This window comes from Aphis gossypii, chromosome 3 (genome assembly GCF_020184175.1).
Source record: "Aphis gossypii isolate Hap1 chromosome 3, ASM2018417v2, whole genome shotgun sequence".
NCBI classification, from domain to species: domain Eukaryota; kingdom Metazoa; phylum Arthropoda; class Insecta; order Hemiptera; family Aphididae; genus Aphis; species Aphis gossypii.
In genome coordinates this window covers 16,199,556-16,219,715 of record NC_065532.1, presented here as the reverse complement: position 1 = coordinate 16,219,715, position 20,160 = coordinate 16,199,556, and the positions used below count along the sequence as shown (strand labels likewise).

Here is a 20,160-nt window from a genome sequence, read left to right as displayed (position 1 = left end):
AGCTATATGAACTATTTCAAGTCACTTAACAATCAGTGAATATTTAAAAAATAAATACAACAAAACCATAAAGGTAATTATGTTATTATAGTATTAGAGGTTTAACAACTATCACAATAAACACGCATCAAGTACAGCGTATACGACAACTACTAGATGAGAACTAATTTTCATTATTTTGTACACAGAATGTGGTTAAATTTTCGAGAGATCTATATAGCATGGTTTTAAAGGTATCAAATTTGATCTAGTTGGTACTTTGAGGAATACATAATTAAAATAATTCACCAATTATAAAACATTTTTGTAATTTTTAACCTAAAAATTAATAATAAATAAATATGTACCTTAAATAAATGTTTATAAAAAAAAGCCAACGACACGTAGTGTTCCCAAGCGGTCACCCATCCAAGTACTAACTACGCCCGACGTTGCTTAACTTCAGTGATTCGGACGAGAACTGGTGTATTCAACGTGGTATGGTCGTTGGCGATTTCTCCAAAGAAAATTACAATATTCAAATAAATTACTGAAGAAATATTAATATTATAATATATTGTATTAAATAAGTAATCCTCAAATCAAAATGTATTTTATTTTATTACACCTAATATGTTGACGGTATTCACCAATATAATAACGGTATTTAAAAATAATAAACGGTCACAAAATCCAAATGCTGACCGGTTAGAATAAATAATAATAATTAATTATGATCGTACTTACCTATAGTGGCTAATATAACCGCTGGCTTACGACATCGTCTGGGAGATGTTATTGAATTTCTCGTCGACGGCGTAGGATGAAAATTTAGTTGCAATATTATTCGACTTTTAACTGGCGTCACGTGGTCATCGGACAACAACTGAATAACGGAAGCTTAGTTAGCCACATTGCGTTTGTTTTTTCGTAACGCTTTTGACCTTTTTAACACTGAATAATATTGCAAATCAACTGAATTCCGTTATTGGCATTGGCAAACTTACCAACGTTCCGGGATCTAGCGGTATTCGAAACTGTTATCATTACCACTGAAAGGATATATTATATTATAAAAGACTTAAGACTTGTTTTAATATTTCTTGTGATAATGGCGGGTTTCCACTATATACGTGTACGTGAACGAACATAAAAATACTTTTATGTGATTGGTTGGTATATAGGTACATGGTAAGCTTTTGGTACACCAGAAAGTTTATATGTTCTTACCACATGTATAACCTGTCAGTTCGACTATTTCCGTGTGTTTAAAGGTGGGTTTCTACTGGACCGTTACCGTGTGCGTGCACGTTTATCAACACGCACGTAGGTACGGAAATAGTTGAAATAAATCCAACTTCATGGTATCATGGTTATTCGTGTGGTAAGAACGTATAAACTTTCTGGTAAACCAAAACCTTACCATGTATGTATATCAACCAATCACAGAAAAGTATTTTTATGCACGTACATATTCACATATTATGTAGTGGAAACCAGCCTTATTTCCGTGTGTTTAACGGTCTAATTTGAGCGATAGCAGCAGTAACCAATTTTAAAATCTTAAAAATGTGTTATGTTAATTATAATATTAAATTACTTTGTTTTAAAAGTTAATTAAAGTGTATTATTTACACTATAGAGTCGTCAGTCGAGCCAAATCATAGTAAGTTAATTTATCGCTAAAATTAAACGCTTACCAGTTACCGTGCTTACCAGAGTATTTTTCATGAAGGACGTGTATGTACAACCGTACGTACGAGTGTGTTGATAAACGTTCACGTACACGGGAACGGTCAGTGGAAACCCACCTTAACCTGCAATAATTACATTGAAAAATCTTTAATTCGGATATGAAACGTATCTTTTGATTGAATTAAACCTATGTGCGATTTTTATGTATTATAATCTTATGATTTATGGCCTTATTGGTCTTGCATTATAGTGTTCTGATCTTTCAACAAAATGTTGATCGCTTGGCGTTCTAATTAGGCAATTTGAGTACATCAGGCCATGAATATACCCTTCTGATAATAATAATTACGAATAATGGAACAAATTTTGTATTTTGTATTTGGAACTTTTGTATTCAGTTCTTTATTTTTATTTTTTTTTCTGCATTTATACCATGTTGTAATGTGTTTTTTATATAATTTTAAACTATAAAGAAAACAAAACGGTCAAAAAATTATTATTTTTTTTTATTGCATACCTATACAAACAAATGTATATGTATTTATTAATTTTTTATTATATAAATACAATTTAACAAATTATATAATTTAAATATTATTAAGTTAAAATATTACAGGTATAGTCTAATAGTCTAATAGCAAAATTAAAAAAAAACACTAGATTTATGTACCTATGGTGTTACCAATCTCACGAGTGTAAACAATTGAACGTTTATTATGATTAGGTGCAAATCATTTTTTTTGTGCTATGCTGAAAATTCAATACGAAATATCATTTTAAAAACAAGTATACCTATTACTTAATTAAACACAATACAAGCTAGGTAAACTATTGACATTTAATATTATATTAAATTATTAGTATAGAATCTAGTTGACCTCCTAGTGGCAATGCTGGGTATGATCAACATTTTATATAATAAAGCAATCAACATAAAACCAACTAAACTAACAAGCTGAACAAGCTAAATTGTGTGACTATTAATACGTTCAACCGCCAAAATAAATAATAATATACCACCACAACTATACACACTTCTGTCATACATCATATTAAATTGTTGTATACTTGTATTCTTAATTTTATATTATATAAATCGGCATTCTACCGAATTTATACTTCAAATATTATAAACACTCAGTCTTTAAGTTAAAATAAATTTTTTATTGTTAAATACGAATCTGAAATTAAAATATATACCTATATATATATATATATAATATATAATATATTATTGAATAAACCCGCGACAGCAGAAGCCATTGGGACCATTAGGTGTTTTATAATGTATTATAATATATACGTTACATATTGCTATTATATTTTGTATTGAAATTATTTGAAATATACCAAGTGCAGTGAATTTTAATCACAATCATTATTATTGACAATAATATATTTTTGTTATAATTAGGTGACTTTTCAGGCGCATAGGTCGTACGCTCGGATATACATGAAAAATATTAAGGCGTCCAATGAATAATCGAATAATGATTAGAAATTGTGTTGCTATATTCTAGTATCTAGCTTCTAATATTATTATTATTAATTTGTAATAACGTGTTTTGAAAACAATTATTAAATTTATGTACGTGTAATTATATATAATTTATTAAAATAAATAATTGTTCTGTTGATTTGCACTCATTATTTTGGAATTTTATTAAAACAAAGTACACATTCGTGATATTTGTTAGATAAAACTATGAAATATTACATACCAAGGTATTGTAAAAAATCAATAAATAATTTTTATTTTTTATGTTGTGACGAAATATTTTATGGTATTTACAAGTATTGCACTCGCTCTGCCTATTTGAATTATATAGTTGAATAACCATGAAACATATTTTTAAGCATTATTACAAAGTTAACCTATAAATAGGAATCCTTTAATAAAAATTAACTTTGCTATGGAATGACTGTAAATGATAAAATTTGTAGAACTGTGTTATTGTAGGAATTATTATTACACTTCAATATTTCATAATGCCAAGTAGAACATAATGCATGATGTATCAAAGTTCTATACTAACAATTATCTCTTGGGTGCCGCCAAACGGAACATCTTATCCGCGATGTAATGTCTTTTATTAACCTAATTTCCCGAACATAAACTTAAGAAGAGGTCTTCATAGATAAACTTAGACATCCATAGTTCATAAACTGAGAGAGTACGATCTGGTTTTATTTGTGGTAAAAATAAAAAAATGATATATATATTATATAAATAAATAATACGATATGGGCTCACCATCTACAGTTGCGCTTTTTTAAATTATTAACGCTTTCTTTCGTCGTTAGATATCGCTGTCGTATACGATTTTTATTTTTAATTTATTATCAAATTTCTGACTCTATAAGACGACCGCTACATAAGTTACAGCGTTTTCTTTGTTTTTTAACTGTGATTGTCCAATAAGCAAGGTTTAAAAATGAAAAGTGAACGACTCGGCTTCAAATGCTTCAAATTTCAATAATGTTTTTAATACATTTTTAAATACTTTTTCTTTAATAATGGATAAAAATTCATGTCTGTTACTTAGCGGCTATCGTCGAAATTTATTAATTTAATAATAAATTAATGAAGTATAGAATTTCTATCATTATACTGCTATTAAAAAGTAGGTTCGATTTTTTACCATTAAAAATGTTGAAATTAAACATTGATCTCAAAAATATTAAATAACGAGTTAAATTTTAAACTCATTGAGTATACTTTCATCAAATAATTTAACAACCTAAAATTAATAAAAAAAATATATGCATAAACGTTCACTTATAAAAGATATTCCTTTTCAATAATATTATATTCTACTAAATCGACTAAGGCCAATTCATAGATCGAGAAATTATTTTTTAGAAAAACTTCAAGAAAACAAGTAATAACGTACAATATTGCCATGATACTGGTGTATAATGTATATATTTTTTTCATTATTATTGAAATAAAAGGTAACCAAATCGTTAATTTAAAATCTATTATTTCATTTTTTGAACGATGTTCATAATAACACTTTGTTTTGTTTATATTTTACGGTCATGTTTGTTGCCTATCATCGCAACACGCATCGTGTCGCGTCTGACAGCAACTCTTATAATATTATTATGGCGGGCATTTTTGTACTTGGAAAACTGTTGTAATCAATGGGCGGATACGGACAGAGCTCGGAACGAATGTCGATGGTGCAAAAGTGACAAGTTGAACGACCAGGGCACGATGAGCAGGGGGGCTATTCTCGAAAAGATCGAGCAAACGTATACGTAATTACTCGTATACGAGCAATTCGTTACCTTTGTTCGTCTACGTTCATTATCTCGTATTAACCGGAGTAATAAAAAAAACACACAATTTAATAATAAACAACAACGATATAATTATTAAATACTATAATTTTTATTAAAACGCTCGCGTCGCCCGAAACGAACGTTCGGCGTGAGCGCACGCAAACACAAAAAAAAATAATCTAGGTAAAAGTTAACTACATTGTCACGGTCTATCCTCCATCAAGTCATAAAATCGTCGAGTCGTTGCCACAAAGTCGACCAAAAACCATCGGATTCATCGATTCCCGAACGGATGCGCTCAATGATTTCTTTACGTTTTTGGTCGGATTTTTCCCGTTCCTTGTTCAAAAACGTACTGTCGGTTTTTTTCCGATATTCTGCACACTCTTCGGTTATGTCGAACTCATCGTACTGACACAAGATACTGGGATCGTACAGAGGCGTGTGGCATGGGTCTTCGTCTGTGATCGAAAACGAATCGCTGTACATTGGGTCGGTCAGACCTTTCGCCTGAAATCGTATGTAACAATGGTCGTTCAAAGCGTTCCAGAACGACCGAGACGTATTGATCAGGCCGACAGTTGGATCGTCCGTTTTTCTGCACTGCGGCATTATGCGATAAAAGTTTTTGTGAAAGTCTCCGAACCCGTACACCACGTACATTATTGTGTGCTGACAATTGCAACTGGACAGATCGTATTTCCATTTCGAACTGGCGAACTCTTTGAGGCGCATGTTCCCATACTGAAGCCATTTGCGATACGTATTTTTCGTTTTTTCCAACGTCTTCTTGTCGCTTATAGATCCGAGAATAACCGGATATGGGTTCCGTATTATTTCGCATCCGTGTTTGTACCTTGAGTTAAACGCTCGCAACGAGATGTTATCCATGGTGCCTATCGAGTTCCATGACGTTTTGTCCTTGTTCTCCATCAGACTGAACTCGATCAGTTGCACGCGATCCGGGTCGACTTCACCGTTCGCGGGATCCAACACTAGTGCAAAGTGCTGTAACGAATTCACATACACGCCTTTGCCGTCCATAAAGCATCCGACTATGTCAAACACTTCGAATCTGGTGTGCAACAAATCGGCATGGCGCTCAGTCGGTTGAAAAAGACTCGTGCCCGCGTAAGACACTCTGCGTTTCGGACGACCGATTTTGTCCAAGCTGGCGGACACATCGACTTGTGCCGAGCCATAGCTTTGTGACGTTTGGTTTCCGTTGACATTGATGGTTTTTGTTACCACCGCAAAACCCGTCGGCACTAATGACACGGCTAAGGCCAAGCACAGGAGCAACAAGACACATGTTGTCGATTTCATTGTTACGGATTGAACTGGCCATTTCTGAACCGGCAATAGTATATATACTATACTAACCTAACCTAACCGATACGACGCGATTGGCGTCTCAGAACTTTAACCTTTTTAAGCCAGAAGATATAATAAAATGTATTACTAACCACACCAAGCCATAGAAAATCTATAGAAAATTAATACAAATAATTGCATCATCATACTAAGATGAATATTATAAAAAATATTTCACCATTAACGTCAATAAGTGGGTACTTTTCAGATAATTATTATAATATACCAATGGTTATATATTATTTGATAATGATCTGTTTTTTTATTTGTATATAAGTTTAATGTATATTAATATATAATTTTATTTATTAACTCTGATATTATATATATATAATGTATAGTATACACCAGGGGTGTCCAACCCGCGGCCCTTAGTAGATTTTGATGCGGCCCTCACTTCAATTTAAAAACCGTGAATTAATTGTAAATAATACATTAATATTACGAGAACAAATTTATTTTAAGAATATAAAATTATAAAACATCAAATAAACTGTAAGGTCCGATGCACACGTCCATATTTTTACCGTTGCGGCATTTTATCTTATGTTACATATGGTCGTGTGCATCGGGCCTAAAGATAAACTTTATTAGTGTAAATTTCACATTAAATAACTTTTTTAAGCTAAAACTTTTTTTTTGTTATAAATAAATATATTTTTCTGTGTACTTATAATTAAATATTAATACTTGTAAAAATATTTCTGCTTATTATTCACTATTGTAAAATTATAAAAAAATATATTGTTGTATAATAAAATATAATTTAATCATTAAATTTGAATGTATTATTATTAAAAAAAAAATATGTGGCCCACAACAACTTCTACCTATATGATGTGGCCCAGTCTTCACAAAAGGTTGGACACCCCTGGTATACACAGTTAAACCCAGATGATAAAAAAACGTGCGTGACATGTGATAAAAATGTGAATAATGTATACCACGGTTATCTACTATAGATTAGGTTACTATAGGTCACGGTTTTAGAAGATAGGTTTGGTTAGGTTATAATTATTATTATAATTTATATATATAATATAAATAAAATATAATATACCTAACCTTAGTCAAGTATACATATTATGTATACTTGACTAAGCATACATAGGATAAATAAAAAAAAACAAACTAAAAATTGATTAAATTTTTAATTTTATTGATAAAAACTAGGGAACGGATATACATGCATTTATTACAATTTGAATTAAAAATTTTTCAAAATTAAATCGTAAATGATTGAAAATTACTCAATTGTAAGTAATAAATGTATATATATCCGGTCCGTAATAAAAACTATTTAAATGTTAACTTCTATACCAGGTTTTCTATTTGATAAAAACATAATTTGATTTAAACTTTTTTTATACACTATTGAATATTCATTGTAATTTTCTAATTTTTCATAAATCTATAATAATCATTAATATTCATAATTATAAGAGTTTCAGACCATGGATTATTCAATGTATTTACATCTATTTTACACCGATATCGAGTATTACTTTTTGAGACATTTATTATACAATCTTTAAAATTATGTTTTACACTTTCAAATTCAAAATCATTTTGTATTTTTCCTATGTATATTTGATAACTCCATTGTATTCCACAATCCTTCCATGTAATTATAACACTTTCTTTACACATTACAATATTTTTATTTTTACATTTTGTTTCTTTTTTAAATTCTCTAAATGCTGTTTTTAATGTTGAATTATTATCAATTGGTTCAGACGATCTTCTTGGTATTTGAATCATTTCTAAAAATGTATTAAATACACTTATAAACACTTTATTTGTTTTTATTTTAAATTAAATACATAAAGTTGGATTATTATATGGAAATTTTCTTAAAATTAAACAATCATTATCATTCATTCTTAATTTTATCATTATATTAAAAAAAAAGTATAAAAGAATAAGTATTTAAAATTAATGTTCAATGTTATACCATGCAATGTATTAGGAACGCCTGCAGGTGCCGATGTTCCATATTCCCCAAATTCAGAATATAATCATTATTTATTCGATAATACAAGAGATATATTAAGAAGTACTGGTTATATTTTATTTGTTCCCAAACCCCGGGTCCAGGAAAATTATAATTATTACCAAATATATTAAATGAACATTTTACTGGAGTTATTAATATTGATAAAGGAAATACTATAACACAAGCTTGGTACGGTATCAAAGACGAATTAATTAAATATAAAAAAATATTTTTTAACATATAATTTATGTTAAAAAAAAGAAAGAAAACGTTAAGACTATATAACATATAAAAATAATACAATAATAAATATATAAAACCATATAACATGGATGTGTTTATAGATTATAATTTTTACGTTGCATGGATTAACTCTAATTTTACATATGTAACGTATTCAATATGTATACTTAGTAGATATGAAATCTTATGAAAAAAAATCATATGAAGGATGTGAAACATATTACACTTTCAAAAACATTCTAGAACAATTAATTAATAAATATAATATGGTGTGTTTTAAATAAAGACAAATTTAATTCAATAACAACATTTATTGACAATATACATTTTAATAAAATACAAATAATATATAATTTTAAAAATATACCATCAATACATTTTCCAGAAGAAATATTAGACGATAATATATTAAATCAATACAATTATACAAGAGATAACAATTTTAATGGATTACCTTCATATATTTTAGATGAAACACATATTAATTCAGAATTAATTATTAAATATTGTAAAAATTATTAATAATGGAATATTTACTATTAAATATAGTCTGTTACCTAGCGGCTATCGTCGAAGTTTATTTATTTAATAATAAATTAATGAAGTATAGAATTTCTATTATTATACTGCTATTAAAAAGTAGGTTCGATTTTTTATCATTAAAGATGTTGAAATTAAACATTGAGCATTGTTTTCCACTGTAACGTCTGTAACTTAACTTATCTTCAGACCTACACAAAAATATCACACACACACTCATGCATACCTACTGTAAAATTCATTTTTCTAGTTGGGATCTCAAAAATATTAAATAACGAGTTAAATTTTAAACTCATTGAGTATACTTTCATCAAATAATTTAATAACCTAAAATTAATAAAAAAAATATATGCATAAACGTTCACTTATAAAAGATATTCCTTTTCAATAATATTATATACAACTAAATCGACTAGGGCCAATTCATAGATCAAACAATTATTTTTTAGAAAAACTTCAAGAAAACAAGTAACAAGTAATTTATACAATATAATATTATGTGGTGTATATATTTTTTTCATTATTATTGAAATAAAAGGTAACCAAATCATTAATTTAAAATCTATTATTTCATTTTTTGAACAATGTTCATAATAATACTTGGTTTTGTTTATATTTTACGGTCATGTTTGTTGCCTATCATCGCAACACGCATCGTGTCGCGTCTGACAGCAACTCTTATAATACTATTATGGCGGGCATTTTTTTACTTGGAAAACTGTTGTAATCAATGGGCGGATACGGACGGAGCTCGGAACGAATGTCGATGGTGCAAAAGTGACAAGTTGAACGACCAGGGCACGATGAGCAGGTCGCCGCCGTCAGCGAGTTCGGTCTCGGAAACTCGGCGGCGGCCCGCTCGCGATCCCGGTACACGAGGACCTAACCTAACTCTTGGTTTAGGTCGGGTTCCGCATTGGGACCGCGTCACTTCGGACAATACGACGATCGAGTCCGTACGAACACCACGACTGACGGCCCCGTTTACGCGGCCGCCGTTGCCAAATGCGTCGGAGCGGACACGGACACGGAACCGTTCAGTGACGGTGCTCGTGCGCCGCTAAATTCGACGGACGGTACCAGGGCACCATCCGTCGGTGGTCGCCGCGATCGATCACACCTACCGCAACGACAGTACCGTTGTGGGCTCGTGGCGATGCAATTTACATGTACGTCTCATTATTGTGATCGTATTTATTGCCTCGCGCGACGTTCACTGATGCGTTTATTCGCGTCTTCCATAGGATTCAATATAGTATTGTTATTTAATTTTATATTTGATTATATTCAATAGGTCGTCAATAGACGCTCGTTGTATAATATTCGATTGACGTCGAATTGACAACATTTCCAAATTATAATTTTACACGTATTTAAATTAGGAGGAAAACGTTAGGTTGTATACCATAATAGTATTTAGTGTATAGTTTGGGTGGCAAAAACCGTCCCGTTACAAGCATTATGCAGTAAAAATGGTGATAAACATATTTTATAGCAAAATGCCAAAATATAATATCAACCTAGACTTGGGATCTTTTCAATAATTTTCCAATCAGTTTGTTATGATCTTTTTTTGTTATCAGCTTTATAATTTTAGCCTTTATACAATTATACCTCGTTTACATTTTTTTTTGTATTATTCACTATTTTCATTTCTTAATAATACTAATTAATAAGCACCGAAATAAATTTGTATTAGTTTGTTTGTTTTAAAAATTTAAATATTTTGTTAGTTGGTAAATTATCTTTTTTTCTTGCAGTTTCATGTCTTCGAAATTCCGTTAAAATGTGTTGTACTATAGTGAAATGAATTTCACAAGTTGTGCTTGTTAGACCGATGGAGTATTTTCCTTTAGCCATTAAGAACCTCTAATTAACTCTTGTTTCGTCAGTTTTTAATCTAATTAATACTGAACCGTTTTTTCTATTTCAGCTATTTTTGGACTACTGGTTTGTTCTTTTTATTACAATTAGTGTTTGATTATGTTCGTAATTTACGTCGTAATTACTTTTCCACGTATATAATAATTATGAGTACTTAAATATACTACGTAAATTAAATTTTAAAACTGGCTATTGTTAAGTAGGCACCACTGAAAACAAATTAAACCCGGGAAAACTAAAGGTTAACAAATTTAGAAATGCAAATTTTTTATAGCCTAAAAACCAATAACAGGATACTAAAAAAATTACTAAAAAGAGACATTTTAATAATTCAACGCAATAATGCCCTAAGAAAATGACCAATATTTTTTTATAAACACGAAATTATGAATACAATAACAAACAACAGTTTAACTTTCGGTATCGGAATTGTTATCTTAACTCAAATAACAACAATACAAAAATAAAATACCAAACTTATCGGTACGCATAATAAGTAAACAGACAACAGTATACTAGAAATTGGCAATCGCGAATCGCGAGGTATCTCAAAAGACTCAAACTGACCAATTTAGTCGTTGACAGTAGTGTTGATACCTTATCCGATAATTACTGGAAATTGGAGATAGATAAAAACGTTATCGCATTCATTTACGACATGATTGACGTTTGATACGGATGAAAAATACCTAAACACTTAACGCAAATATTTTGAAAATAATATATTATACATATTACATACACTTAATTCTTATAATTTCCCAATTTACTCTAAAGCTCGTGCAGTGAATCAATATTACAGTAAAAAATTCGAAAAATTGATTAGTTCGCTTAAAAATGCTAAAATTAATGTAGTTCAAAAATAAAAAGTTTCACCTCCGTCTGTATATTACGAATATTATGCACATGGAATTTATCGTTTTCGATAATAGCAGAGAACTCAATATGAAATATAAAAATGCACTTTGACTTTAGAAATCCAGACCGTTCTGATAAACAACAGCAAACGTATAATATAATATTATCGTAAGAATTAATGTTATAGGTGTATAATATTATAGTAGTTATTATTGGCGCGGCGGCGATCGCCCGGCTGGTTGCCATTCATCGTACCCTGGTCCATCACCGTCGGCCCGGCGCAACGCGAGTTGCACCAGCTGGCAATCGGGCCCGCCCATGATAATCCCGACCCGTCCCGCCGGTCCGCGAGATTATGGCCGGCCCGACGGAGTAGTTTTCCAAGACGTATTAAACCACGGATTAAACCGAGCGCCGAGGGTTAAGTTTGATACCGCAATAACAGGGTACCATATGATCGTGCGTCACCGCGGCGCGACGGTCCGCACAACCGTGACACGTCAGGACTCGCAAGTCGCGAGCACGCTCTCTCGCGTCTCGTGCTATCGTTATCATTTATTCGTCGTATAGTCTTCACACGTTGTTGTTGAAGCCGTCGTTCTGTATGTCGTCGGACACTCGGAGTTCGGACCGCGTGACGTTGATATTGAGTTGCCCAGTGCCAGTCGTACTATAGTGAAATATTATACCTCAAAGTAAGTAAAACTCAAGTAGATATGACATTAATGTGTACGATGATACCCTGCGCATTTTGTACGTATTTTATTGAAAAATTTAAATTAAAATACCGTTTTTAATACCCACCGTGTGTAAATCACTCCAGCGTGTTGTGTCGCAATATCGGGTTTTTAACGACCGTTACGATCGACAACAACAATTTTATTATAAGTGCATTATATATTTTTATTGTTTATGTGTAAGATATAAATAACGAAAATATTGTGCGAATGAAATGCGTGAGAAAATGCCAAATATTGCTTATTTAGATATAATTGCTGTTCAATCAAAGTACGTCTTAAAACAGTTAAAACATAATAATATTACGATATTACCAGCTTATAATAAAACGTAATACAAATTGAAATGTTAAATCCGTCGAAAAATTGAAACTTACCTTTAGTTGTTTTTAGGAAACGGTTTAAAAATAAACCATATAAACAACAACCAATCGGTTGAAATTCGGATCTATATATGGTTGTGCACATGTGCATTATTCTTTTGGAATGATACATAGCATTATCATCGATCTTATTGGCGCCTATATTTTATTAGATTGATATTTTTTTATTTATTTATTTAATTTTATTTATAGATATCGTAGATATGTAATTAAACTGATAATAAAGTAATCTGCGTTACTTTGTTTTCAACCATTTTTTATTTATTTTAATACACACAAGTGGAGTTAATTCTATAATAATTTTGATTATTATCTTTTATTACTTTAAACTAATTTTAACTATAAAGAGTTTATTTATTGCAATATTGTGAAATACATAAATAATGTGTATAAAGTAAAAGGTATTTTAAGTAAACTTAATCATTATTCATTAAGATATTATTAAATATTTAATAAACGTTTAACCGGATATAAAACAAATAAAGGTATTTCGTTTAAATATAATATGAATGATTGTACCTACTTATTTATAATTGTATATTATATTATTACATATGGTAATTTATATCATCAATAGGGACTTGCCTAATAATTACTGTTCATTGTTTTTGAATTTCGAACAAATATTGTAAATTGCATAATATACAGGTATCTACTTATTTATAAAGAATATCTATTTTTGTGTTTAAGAACACAAATATTAGGCTCCAGCTGTTTTGTTTATTTTGATTAGTTATGAATTTATGATATTTCTATTTATGTATATTCTTCTCACTAGCAGCTATATATAAATACACCATCTTAGGAAAATATAACTATTATTTCATAATTAATCAAGTTTTCTTAGTGAATTTTCAAATTAAAACGAAAATCGATATTTTTACATCAATAACCAAATATTTTAATAGGTTATGTTATCTACTATATTAATAATAATAAAAACTACTGAAAGAGATTACACACACTTTTAATTTTATCAAGTATAATATGTTTGAGATTTACTAATTATAGAACTTATTAGTTACCCCATTCGTTTATAATATTGATAATCAATCAGATTAGGTAAACCCTTTAATCTTTAAAAATTACTTATGTTATTTTAATATTAATATTGTAATCGTTTATTACTAAATAATTGTTTCACGACTATTATAGACGTGTCCAACAACAAGAGTTACTCTAAACTTATACTGTATTAAATTAAAATTATATTTATATCAAATCAATAAATTTTATATTATTAGTAAAATAATATTAACTATATATAATATTATTATATTATATTGAATATTGACTCAGTGTTGGGCGAAAAATATCTATGATTAACCTAAGATTAAAGTTAACACCGATTACATTTTCAATAATCATAAAATCATGAATTCGTTAAATATAATTTCCATGAATTTGTCAATATTTAAAGATTAAGATGATACAATGTGGGGATTGTTGACTGTAAATAATATTTATATCAAAATATTTGAAATTTTGTAATAAAAATAACAAATTATTGAAATTTATTTAGATAACGATTGCATTTTCTATTTGTTAGATTAACTTTTTAATGGTGAAATTGTGTTTATTTTAGTTTCAGTATTACACTATCTTAATACTTAAGTAATGAAAAATTCAAAAAAGTGTTTATTTATTATTTTATGAAATAAATAATATTTCTGTTGATAAAATTTTTACAAATTTTAATAATCGATTAACACGCTTTGTGTTGACGGTATTTTGGCGTATTAGACTATATACATTCCACGGCAATATTTGAAAGTGATAAACTAATAAAACATTCCTACAATCAAAAAATTGGTGAAAACTTGAAACAGTAAAAACCATTTGTACCAAATTATTTAAAAATGTACGCTGAGTGACCAAGTGGTCAACCCTAATATTACGATAATTTACCACCACCAGACCTCGTCTGATAAAATACTTGAAAATATTTGTAATTCAGAAATCTATGAAAATACATATAAAATCGTTCAATATCCGTCGACTTCGGCCAGGTGCGCATCGGTTGTATGTTGTACCCACAATCGGAGAATATCCGACGTAAGACGTTAGCCATTAGGATTGAATGACGTGTTTTAAAAGTTAAGTATAGACTTTTTTTTTATCAACACTGGTTCGATTGACTAGTAGTGTGCTCTGTCGGTGATCTGTGCTTTGTATAGTCCATCAGATTCTGTTTCGGGCACTTGGACAGTGTTTTTCCCGCGTTACCGGCTACCAGGTTGTGCGCGTGCGTGCCATGTTATCAAGTCATCCAAAACTCTGTTTATTATCATTCACGTATAAATGTTAATACTAAATACTATAATAATATATATTTATAGTTTATACACAGTATATACAAATCTCGATCCGCTGTCCACGGCGCACTATATATTATTTTGGCACGCGCGACGACCATGCAGCAGCTACCTACGAACCTTTTTACGAATCGTAATCCACAATTCATGTTAATGAGACTTGTGGTTCCTGCCGACTAGGTTTCAGCCAACTAGCAACGATCGCTGTTTTAATTTTTCAAACTGAATGTGAGTACAACTTCTAGCACTACCCACCATACTATTGTAATATTATTATGTCCGTTGTCTTCCATTTATACCTTGTCTTATCTATACATATTTTGGTCCACATGTATAAATATTGTAAAAACTTGACTCTTGAGAGGCATATTAAGTCTTAGTTCACTGTAGTGAGTGATTTGGACCTTCATTTAGGTACCTCGAAAATGCTTTACCTTTCAGGACTAATACAGTTAAATGTATGTTCATGGCCAGTCATGTTTCAATAATCAACCCATATCTACTTGAAAATGCCCTTTGCTATTTCTCCATTTTGCACTTATGAGTTGTGAGTTTCTGACTTCTTAACAATTTTATTATAGTGGAACCTGTATAAGTCGAATTTCCGATAATTCGAAGAAATGCTTTTTCCTTTGCTTTACAATATATATTTTATATATTTTCTTTAAGTTGAATTTTGGATAACTTGAATTGTATTTTTGCCCCCTGCCGATTCGAGTTATCGAGGTTCCACTATTATATATTGTACGTATTAATTTAATTAACTAATATTATATTATTTGTTTATCTATTATTATTTAGGCATTAATATTAAACACATTAGATTTTTGTTAAGGATGTGAATTAATAATCTTGATTGCTTGATTATTTTTTTTGATTTTGTTGTACAGTTGTGTTATATTTACAGTTTTTTTTATATATTAACTAAATTCAAAATATATCTTGTTACTCATATAATTGACCAATTGTGTTTAAAACTATTTTTTGTTTGCACTTTGCAATCACAAAATTTGATTTATAAATAGGGATTAATATTCCTATTTATGTTTACACTGTGGACATCAACATTTTAAGCAATGTTATAATATTGTACTTTTATATACACAAACACTAATTTGTCAATTTCAGTAGTAAACTATGTAAAGTTTTTTTTATAGTTTTATACAAAGATCTTGAGTTATTTGATTTTAAGAATCTGTGGATAGTTATCTTATGCACATCTAGGTGTTTGCCTTTATTTTTTATAAGCTACCTATAATTTTTTTATTGAAATAATATTATTATTATGTGATTATTTCCAATCAATAAAATAAAGATGTTTGTGAACTGTTAATTATATTATGTATAAACATTCTATTTGGTAAACATAATTTAAATATTATGCAATAAAATTTATTACTCGTTTGACATTTTTTAGGTGATTCAGTTAAAAACGATTATATAGTATATCAAGATTACACCATTGGTTATGTATTTTACCTTGAAATTTAAGTATGTATATTATACTGTTATCATGTAAATAAAAATAATTTGATTAATTGTATAATTTTTAATTTAGTTATTGATGAAAAAAAATATTCTCAATGACTACCAACTTGATTGACAACATGAATTTAAATTGCGCCGTAAAGCTACTGCGTTTTGATGACGTCCCAACAACATCTAATAATGAAGCTGCTGTTTCGGTGTTATCAAATAATGCTGGTATAAGCAATCAACCTATTGCTGAAATAAAAAGATCTTCAAGGATATCTAGAAAACGTACCAAACCTAGAACAGAAGATGGCAATCAATCAGAAAATGTAAAAAAAAAGAAATGCATGATCAAAAAACCCCAATTGAATAAGACCGAATCAGGAAAAACTGATACTCCTCCAAAAGAACCAAAAAAAAATAAAATCCGAGGTTCTTTAAAGTCTAATGATGATTTTAGTGAAATATCTAATACCATGACTTACCCAATCAGTTTTATAGATGATGATGATGATGATGAAGAAATAATTCCTAAAAAGGGTTCGTCAAAACCTGCTAAATTTAAAGTATCTAAATCTATCATTGCTGTTAAAAAAAAGCCTATAGTACTCGATGTAAATAATGATAATTCAATTAATGAAGTCACAAAAACTGATAATTCTACTGTACCATCAAAATCTCCAAAAACTAAAACACTCAAATCTATTACATCGAACAGAAAAAAGCCTGTACTGAGTAATGTTAGCAAAAATAACTCATCTTCTGAACTTGAAGAAAGCAATAATGGAGTTTCTACAAAAACTCTTAAGAATAAAACACCTAAATCTAATATTGATAATAAAAAAAAATCTTCGACAAATAATATAAACGATGTTGATAAACTTCATGAACTTCAAGTTAATAAAGTTCAATTTAGTGATAATTTTGTTACACCAGAAGTTCCCAAAGCTAAAACATCTAAATCTATTGTTTCTAATAAAAAGAAGCCCGTTGTAAATACCATAAATAAAAATGGTACAACTTTTGATCATGTAACAAGCAACAAAATCGAAATTCCTAGAAAACGTGCTCGTACTTCTTTAAAAAAAGAAAAATGTCAAAAACCAAATATTGAAAATAAGTTTAATAACGAAGACAATTTAGAGCAAACTCCAAATTCGGGCAAGATTTGTAAGGAACTAGACACTGACGAAGAACTAAATTTATCTCAAAACTTTGAGGATGATACCCTGATGCTTAGAAGCACTGATAATCCGCCTAAAATTAAAAAAAAGTGGAGTGATGAGTGGAGTGGAGGCAAATTAGTTAAAAATATCTCAAAATCTAATAACGAAGAATTGTCTAATGATTCAACACTAGATGTTAATAATTATAAGACAGTTAAAAGAATATCAAAAACTCAAAAATCAAAAAATTCTAACAGTAAAAAAGTTAAAACTAAAATGTTAGATCAATTAAATCCAGAAGATTCTCATACCTCGATTACAAATAGTGATAATACAAATAGATCATCATTAAATGTTCCTGTTGTGCAAAATGATGGTATATCAATTACATTCAATATTCCTCTTGACCAATCAATACCAGGTGTCTGTAATGATGCTGTGTCTAATCCTGTTTGCAATACATTGTCTAGTGGAACCTTATCTAGTAATGTTTCTTTTATACCCACAACAGTTACTGATAATTCATTTTCCAATAAAAATGTTCAACAATCACATTTAAGTACACTAGAACCAATATCCGATTCTGATTATTTATCAGTTTCAACAATAAGCCCTGAAAATCCTGAAATGAGTTACGGTATGGCTATACTATCTGAAGCCATCAGCCGGCAATGTAGAGAATCAGCTAACCAACAATTAAAGAAAAAGTCACCAGAACCTGATACAATCGATATACAGTCTTGTACGAAGAAAGCAAACAATACATCAAAACCACAAGTGCCTAGTGCCATGGTTTCACCTCAAAGAGTTGTTAAAAATATGTCAAAAAAAGAACTTAAGTACTCTCCAGAATTGTGCTTACAATCTGTTGAAAATGAATTAGAATCGCATAGTGAATACGAAATTCAACTTCTTTCTAAACGTTTTAACATCCCAATCACCTCTCTTAGGAGAACAGTTGTAGATGAGCCTCTGTCTGTATTCCGTAAAAAGTACTCCAAATCAGTGACACCATCGATGGTAACAATATCGCCTATTGTTAAAGATGCTGATTCCAAGTCTGGGTTAAACTTATATAATTATATAAGTGGAAATATAGATGTAGAGTATAAGTTAGAACCTATCAGAGAAGGTGCGGCCTATGAAACAAATAACTTGAAAGACTTGATGCTTGAACTTTCAAAGACAATGCCGTCATGGAGCTTAAGCATTGTCACCAATCCACCAAGGTATGTAATTTCACAAATGTCAATTGGCAAGTTTGGTGTCCCCAGTGCAAACAAGTGTATTGTACTGGATAGAACGTTCAGAGCTTCAGTTTATATCAATCAGTCCTTAGAACATAAACTTTGTAAACGCTACACAACAGCCACTGAAATTGTAAATCTTATAAAAGAGTTAAATTCAATATGATAAATATTTTATACATATTGATATTTTGTATATTTCTCTTATGGTAAATCTTGTTTATGATTCCTATTAAGTACAAACCATCAAATATGTATGTATATAAATTATAAAAATTTGTAAAGGAACATGTCATGATCAATATATTACTTTGTTGTATTGTATATACTCGTTAATCATTATTTAAATTGATAAAACAATTTTTAAACAGACTTAAGTAACAAGTATATTTCTTTTTAATTAATTAGAATAGTAAGACATAATTATATTTATTTTTTGTTTTCACTTTTTATCAAAAGTGTTGATTGATCTAATTTGTTATTTTTATTAGTAATATTTTAATACTATAATTGTATAATTTTTAATTTTTATGATTAAATGTATTTAATATACTTATATATTATGTTTTACTATTATTAAAACTAGATTATACCACCTAAGTAACCTAATAAACAACTATACTATAAAGCTGTAGAGATTTTCTCTATACTCTTTTTGTGTACTTGGAGTACAAGTATACAACTTATCACATTTTTATGTATTATTTTTCAATTAATTTTGAACTAAAGCTATTTTTAAAGTAAAAATTAGTAGCCAGCGTTGTATGGTTAATATTTCATTTCCTTAAGTTTTTGTTCCTAAATTAATTAGATAAGTTAATTATGTTTGTGAGTTTACTTTAATATTTTGATAGAATATTTTATTATTAGATAATACTAATATATTTTTTTTATATATTTATAATTTATAAATTTATAGGTAATAATAACCTTAAAATAAAATTTTAATTATTTTGCAATAATTGTAACAAAAGAACTAGAA

At 29.4% G+C, this 20,160-nt stretch overlaps 1 protein-coding gene and 1 non-coding gene across 3 annotated transcripts; one reads left to right on the top strand and one right to left on the bottom strand.

Moving 5' to 3' along the window:
- Nucleotides 1-371: 371 nt before the first annotated feature.
- LOC114123908 (5S ribosomal RNA) lies at nucleotides 372-491 on the bottom strand. Its single transcript, XR_003592395.2, has one exon. It is a non-coding gene; the product is annotated as a 5S ribosomal RNA (ribosomal RNA).
- An 11,917-nt stretch (nucleotides 492-12,408) lies between these two features.
- On the top strand, nucleotides 12,409-19,734 carry LOC114123878 (MATH and LRR domain-containing protein PFE0570w-like). Of its 2 annotated transcripts, XM_050203598.1 has the most exons (4): nucleotides 12,411-12,552; nucleotides 15,317-15,520; nucleotides 16,710-16,783; nucleotides 16,851-19,734. In XM_050203598.1, the coding sequence occupies exon 4, from the start codon at nucleotides 16,876-16,878 to the stop codon at nucleotides 19,342-19,344; it is 2,469 nt and encodes an 822-aa protein (XP_050059555.1). In that variant the 5' UTR covers nucleotides 12,411-12,552; nucleotides 15,317-15,520; nucleotides 16,710-16,783; nucleotides 16,851-16,875; the 3' UTR covers nucleotides 19,345-19,734. The 2 variants fall into 2 exon arrangements, with proteins under 2 accessions (XP_027842815.2, XP_050059555.1); XM_027987014.2 differs by lacking the exon at nucleotides 15,317-15,520 and having other exon boundaries at nucleotides 12,409-12,552.
- Nucleotides 19,735-20,160: the final 426 nt, after the last annotated feature.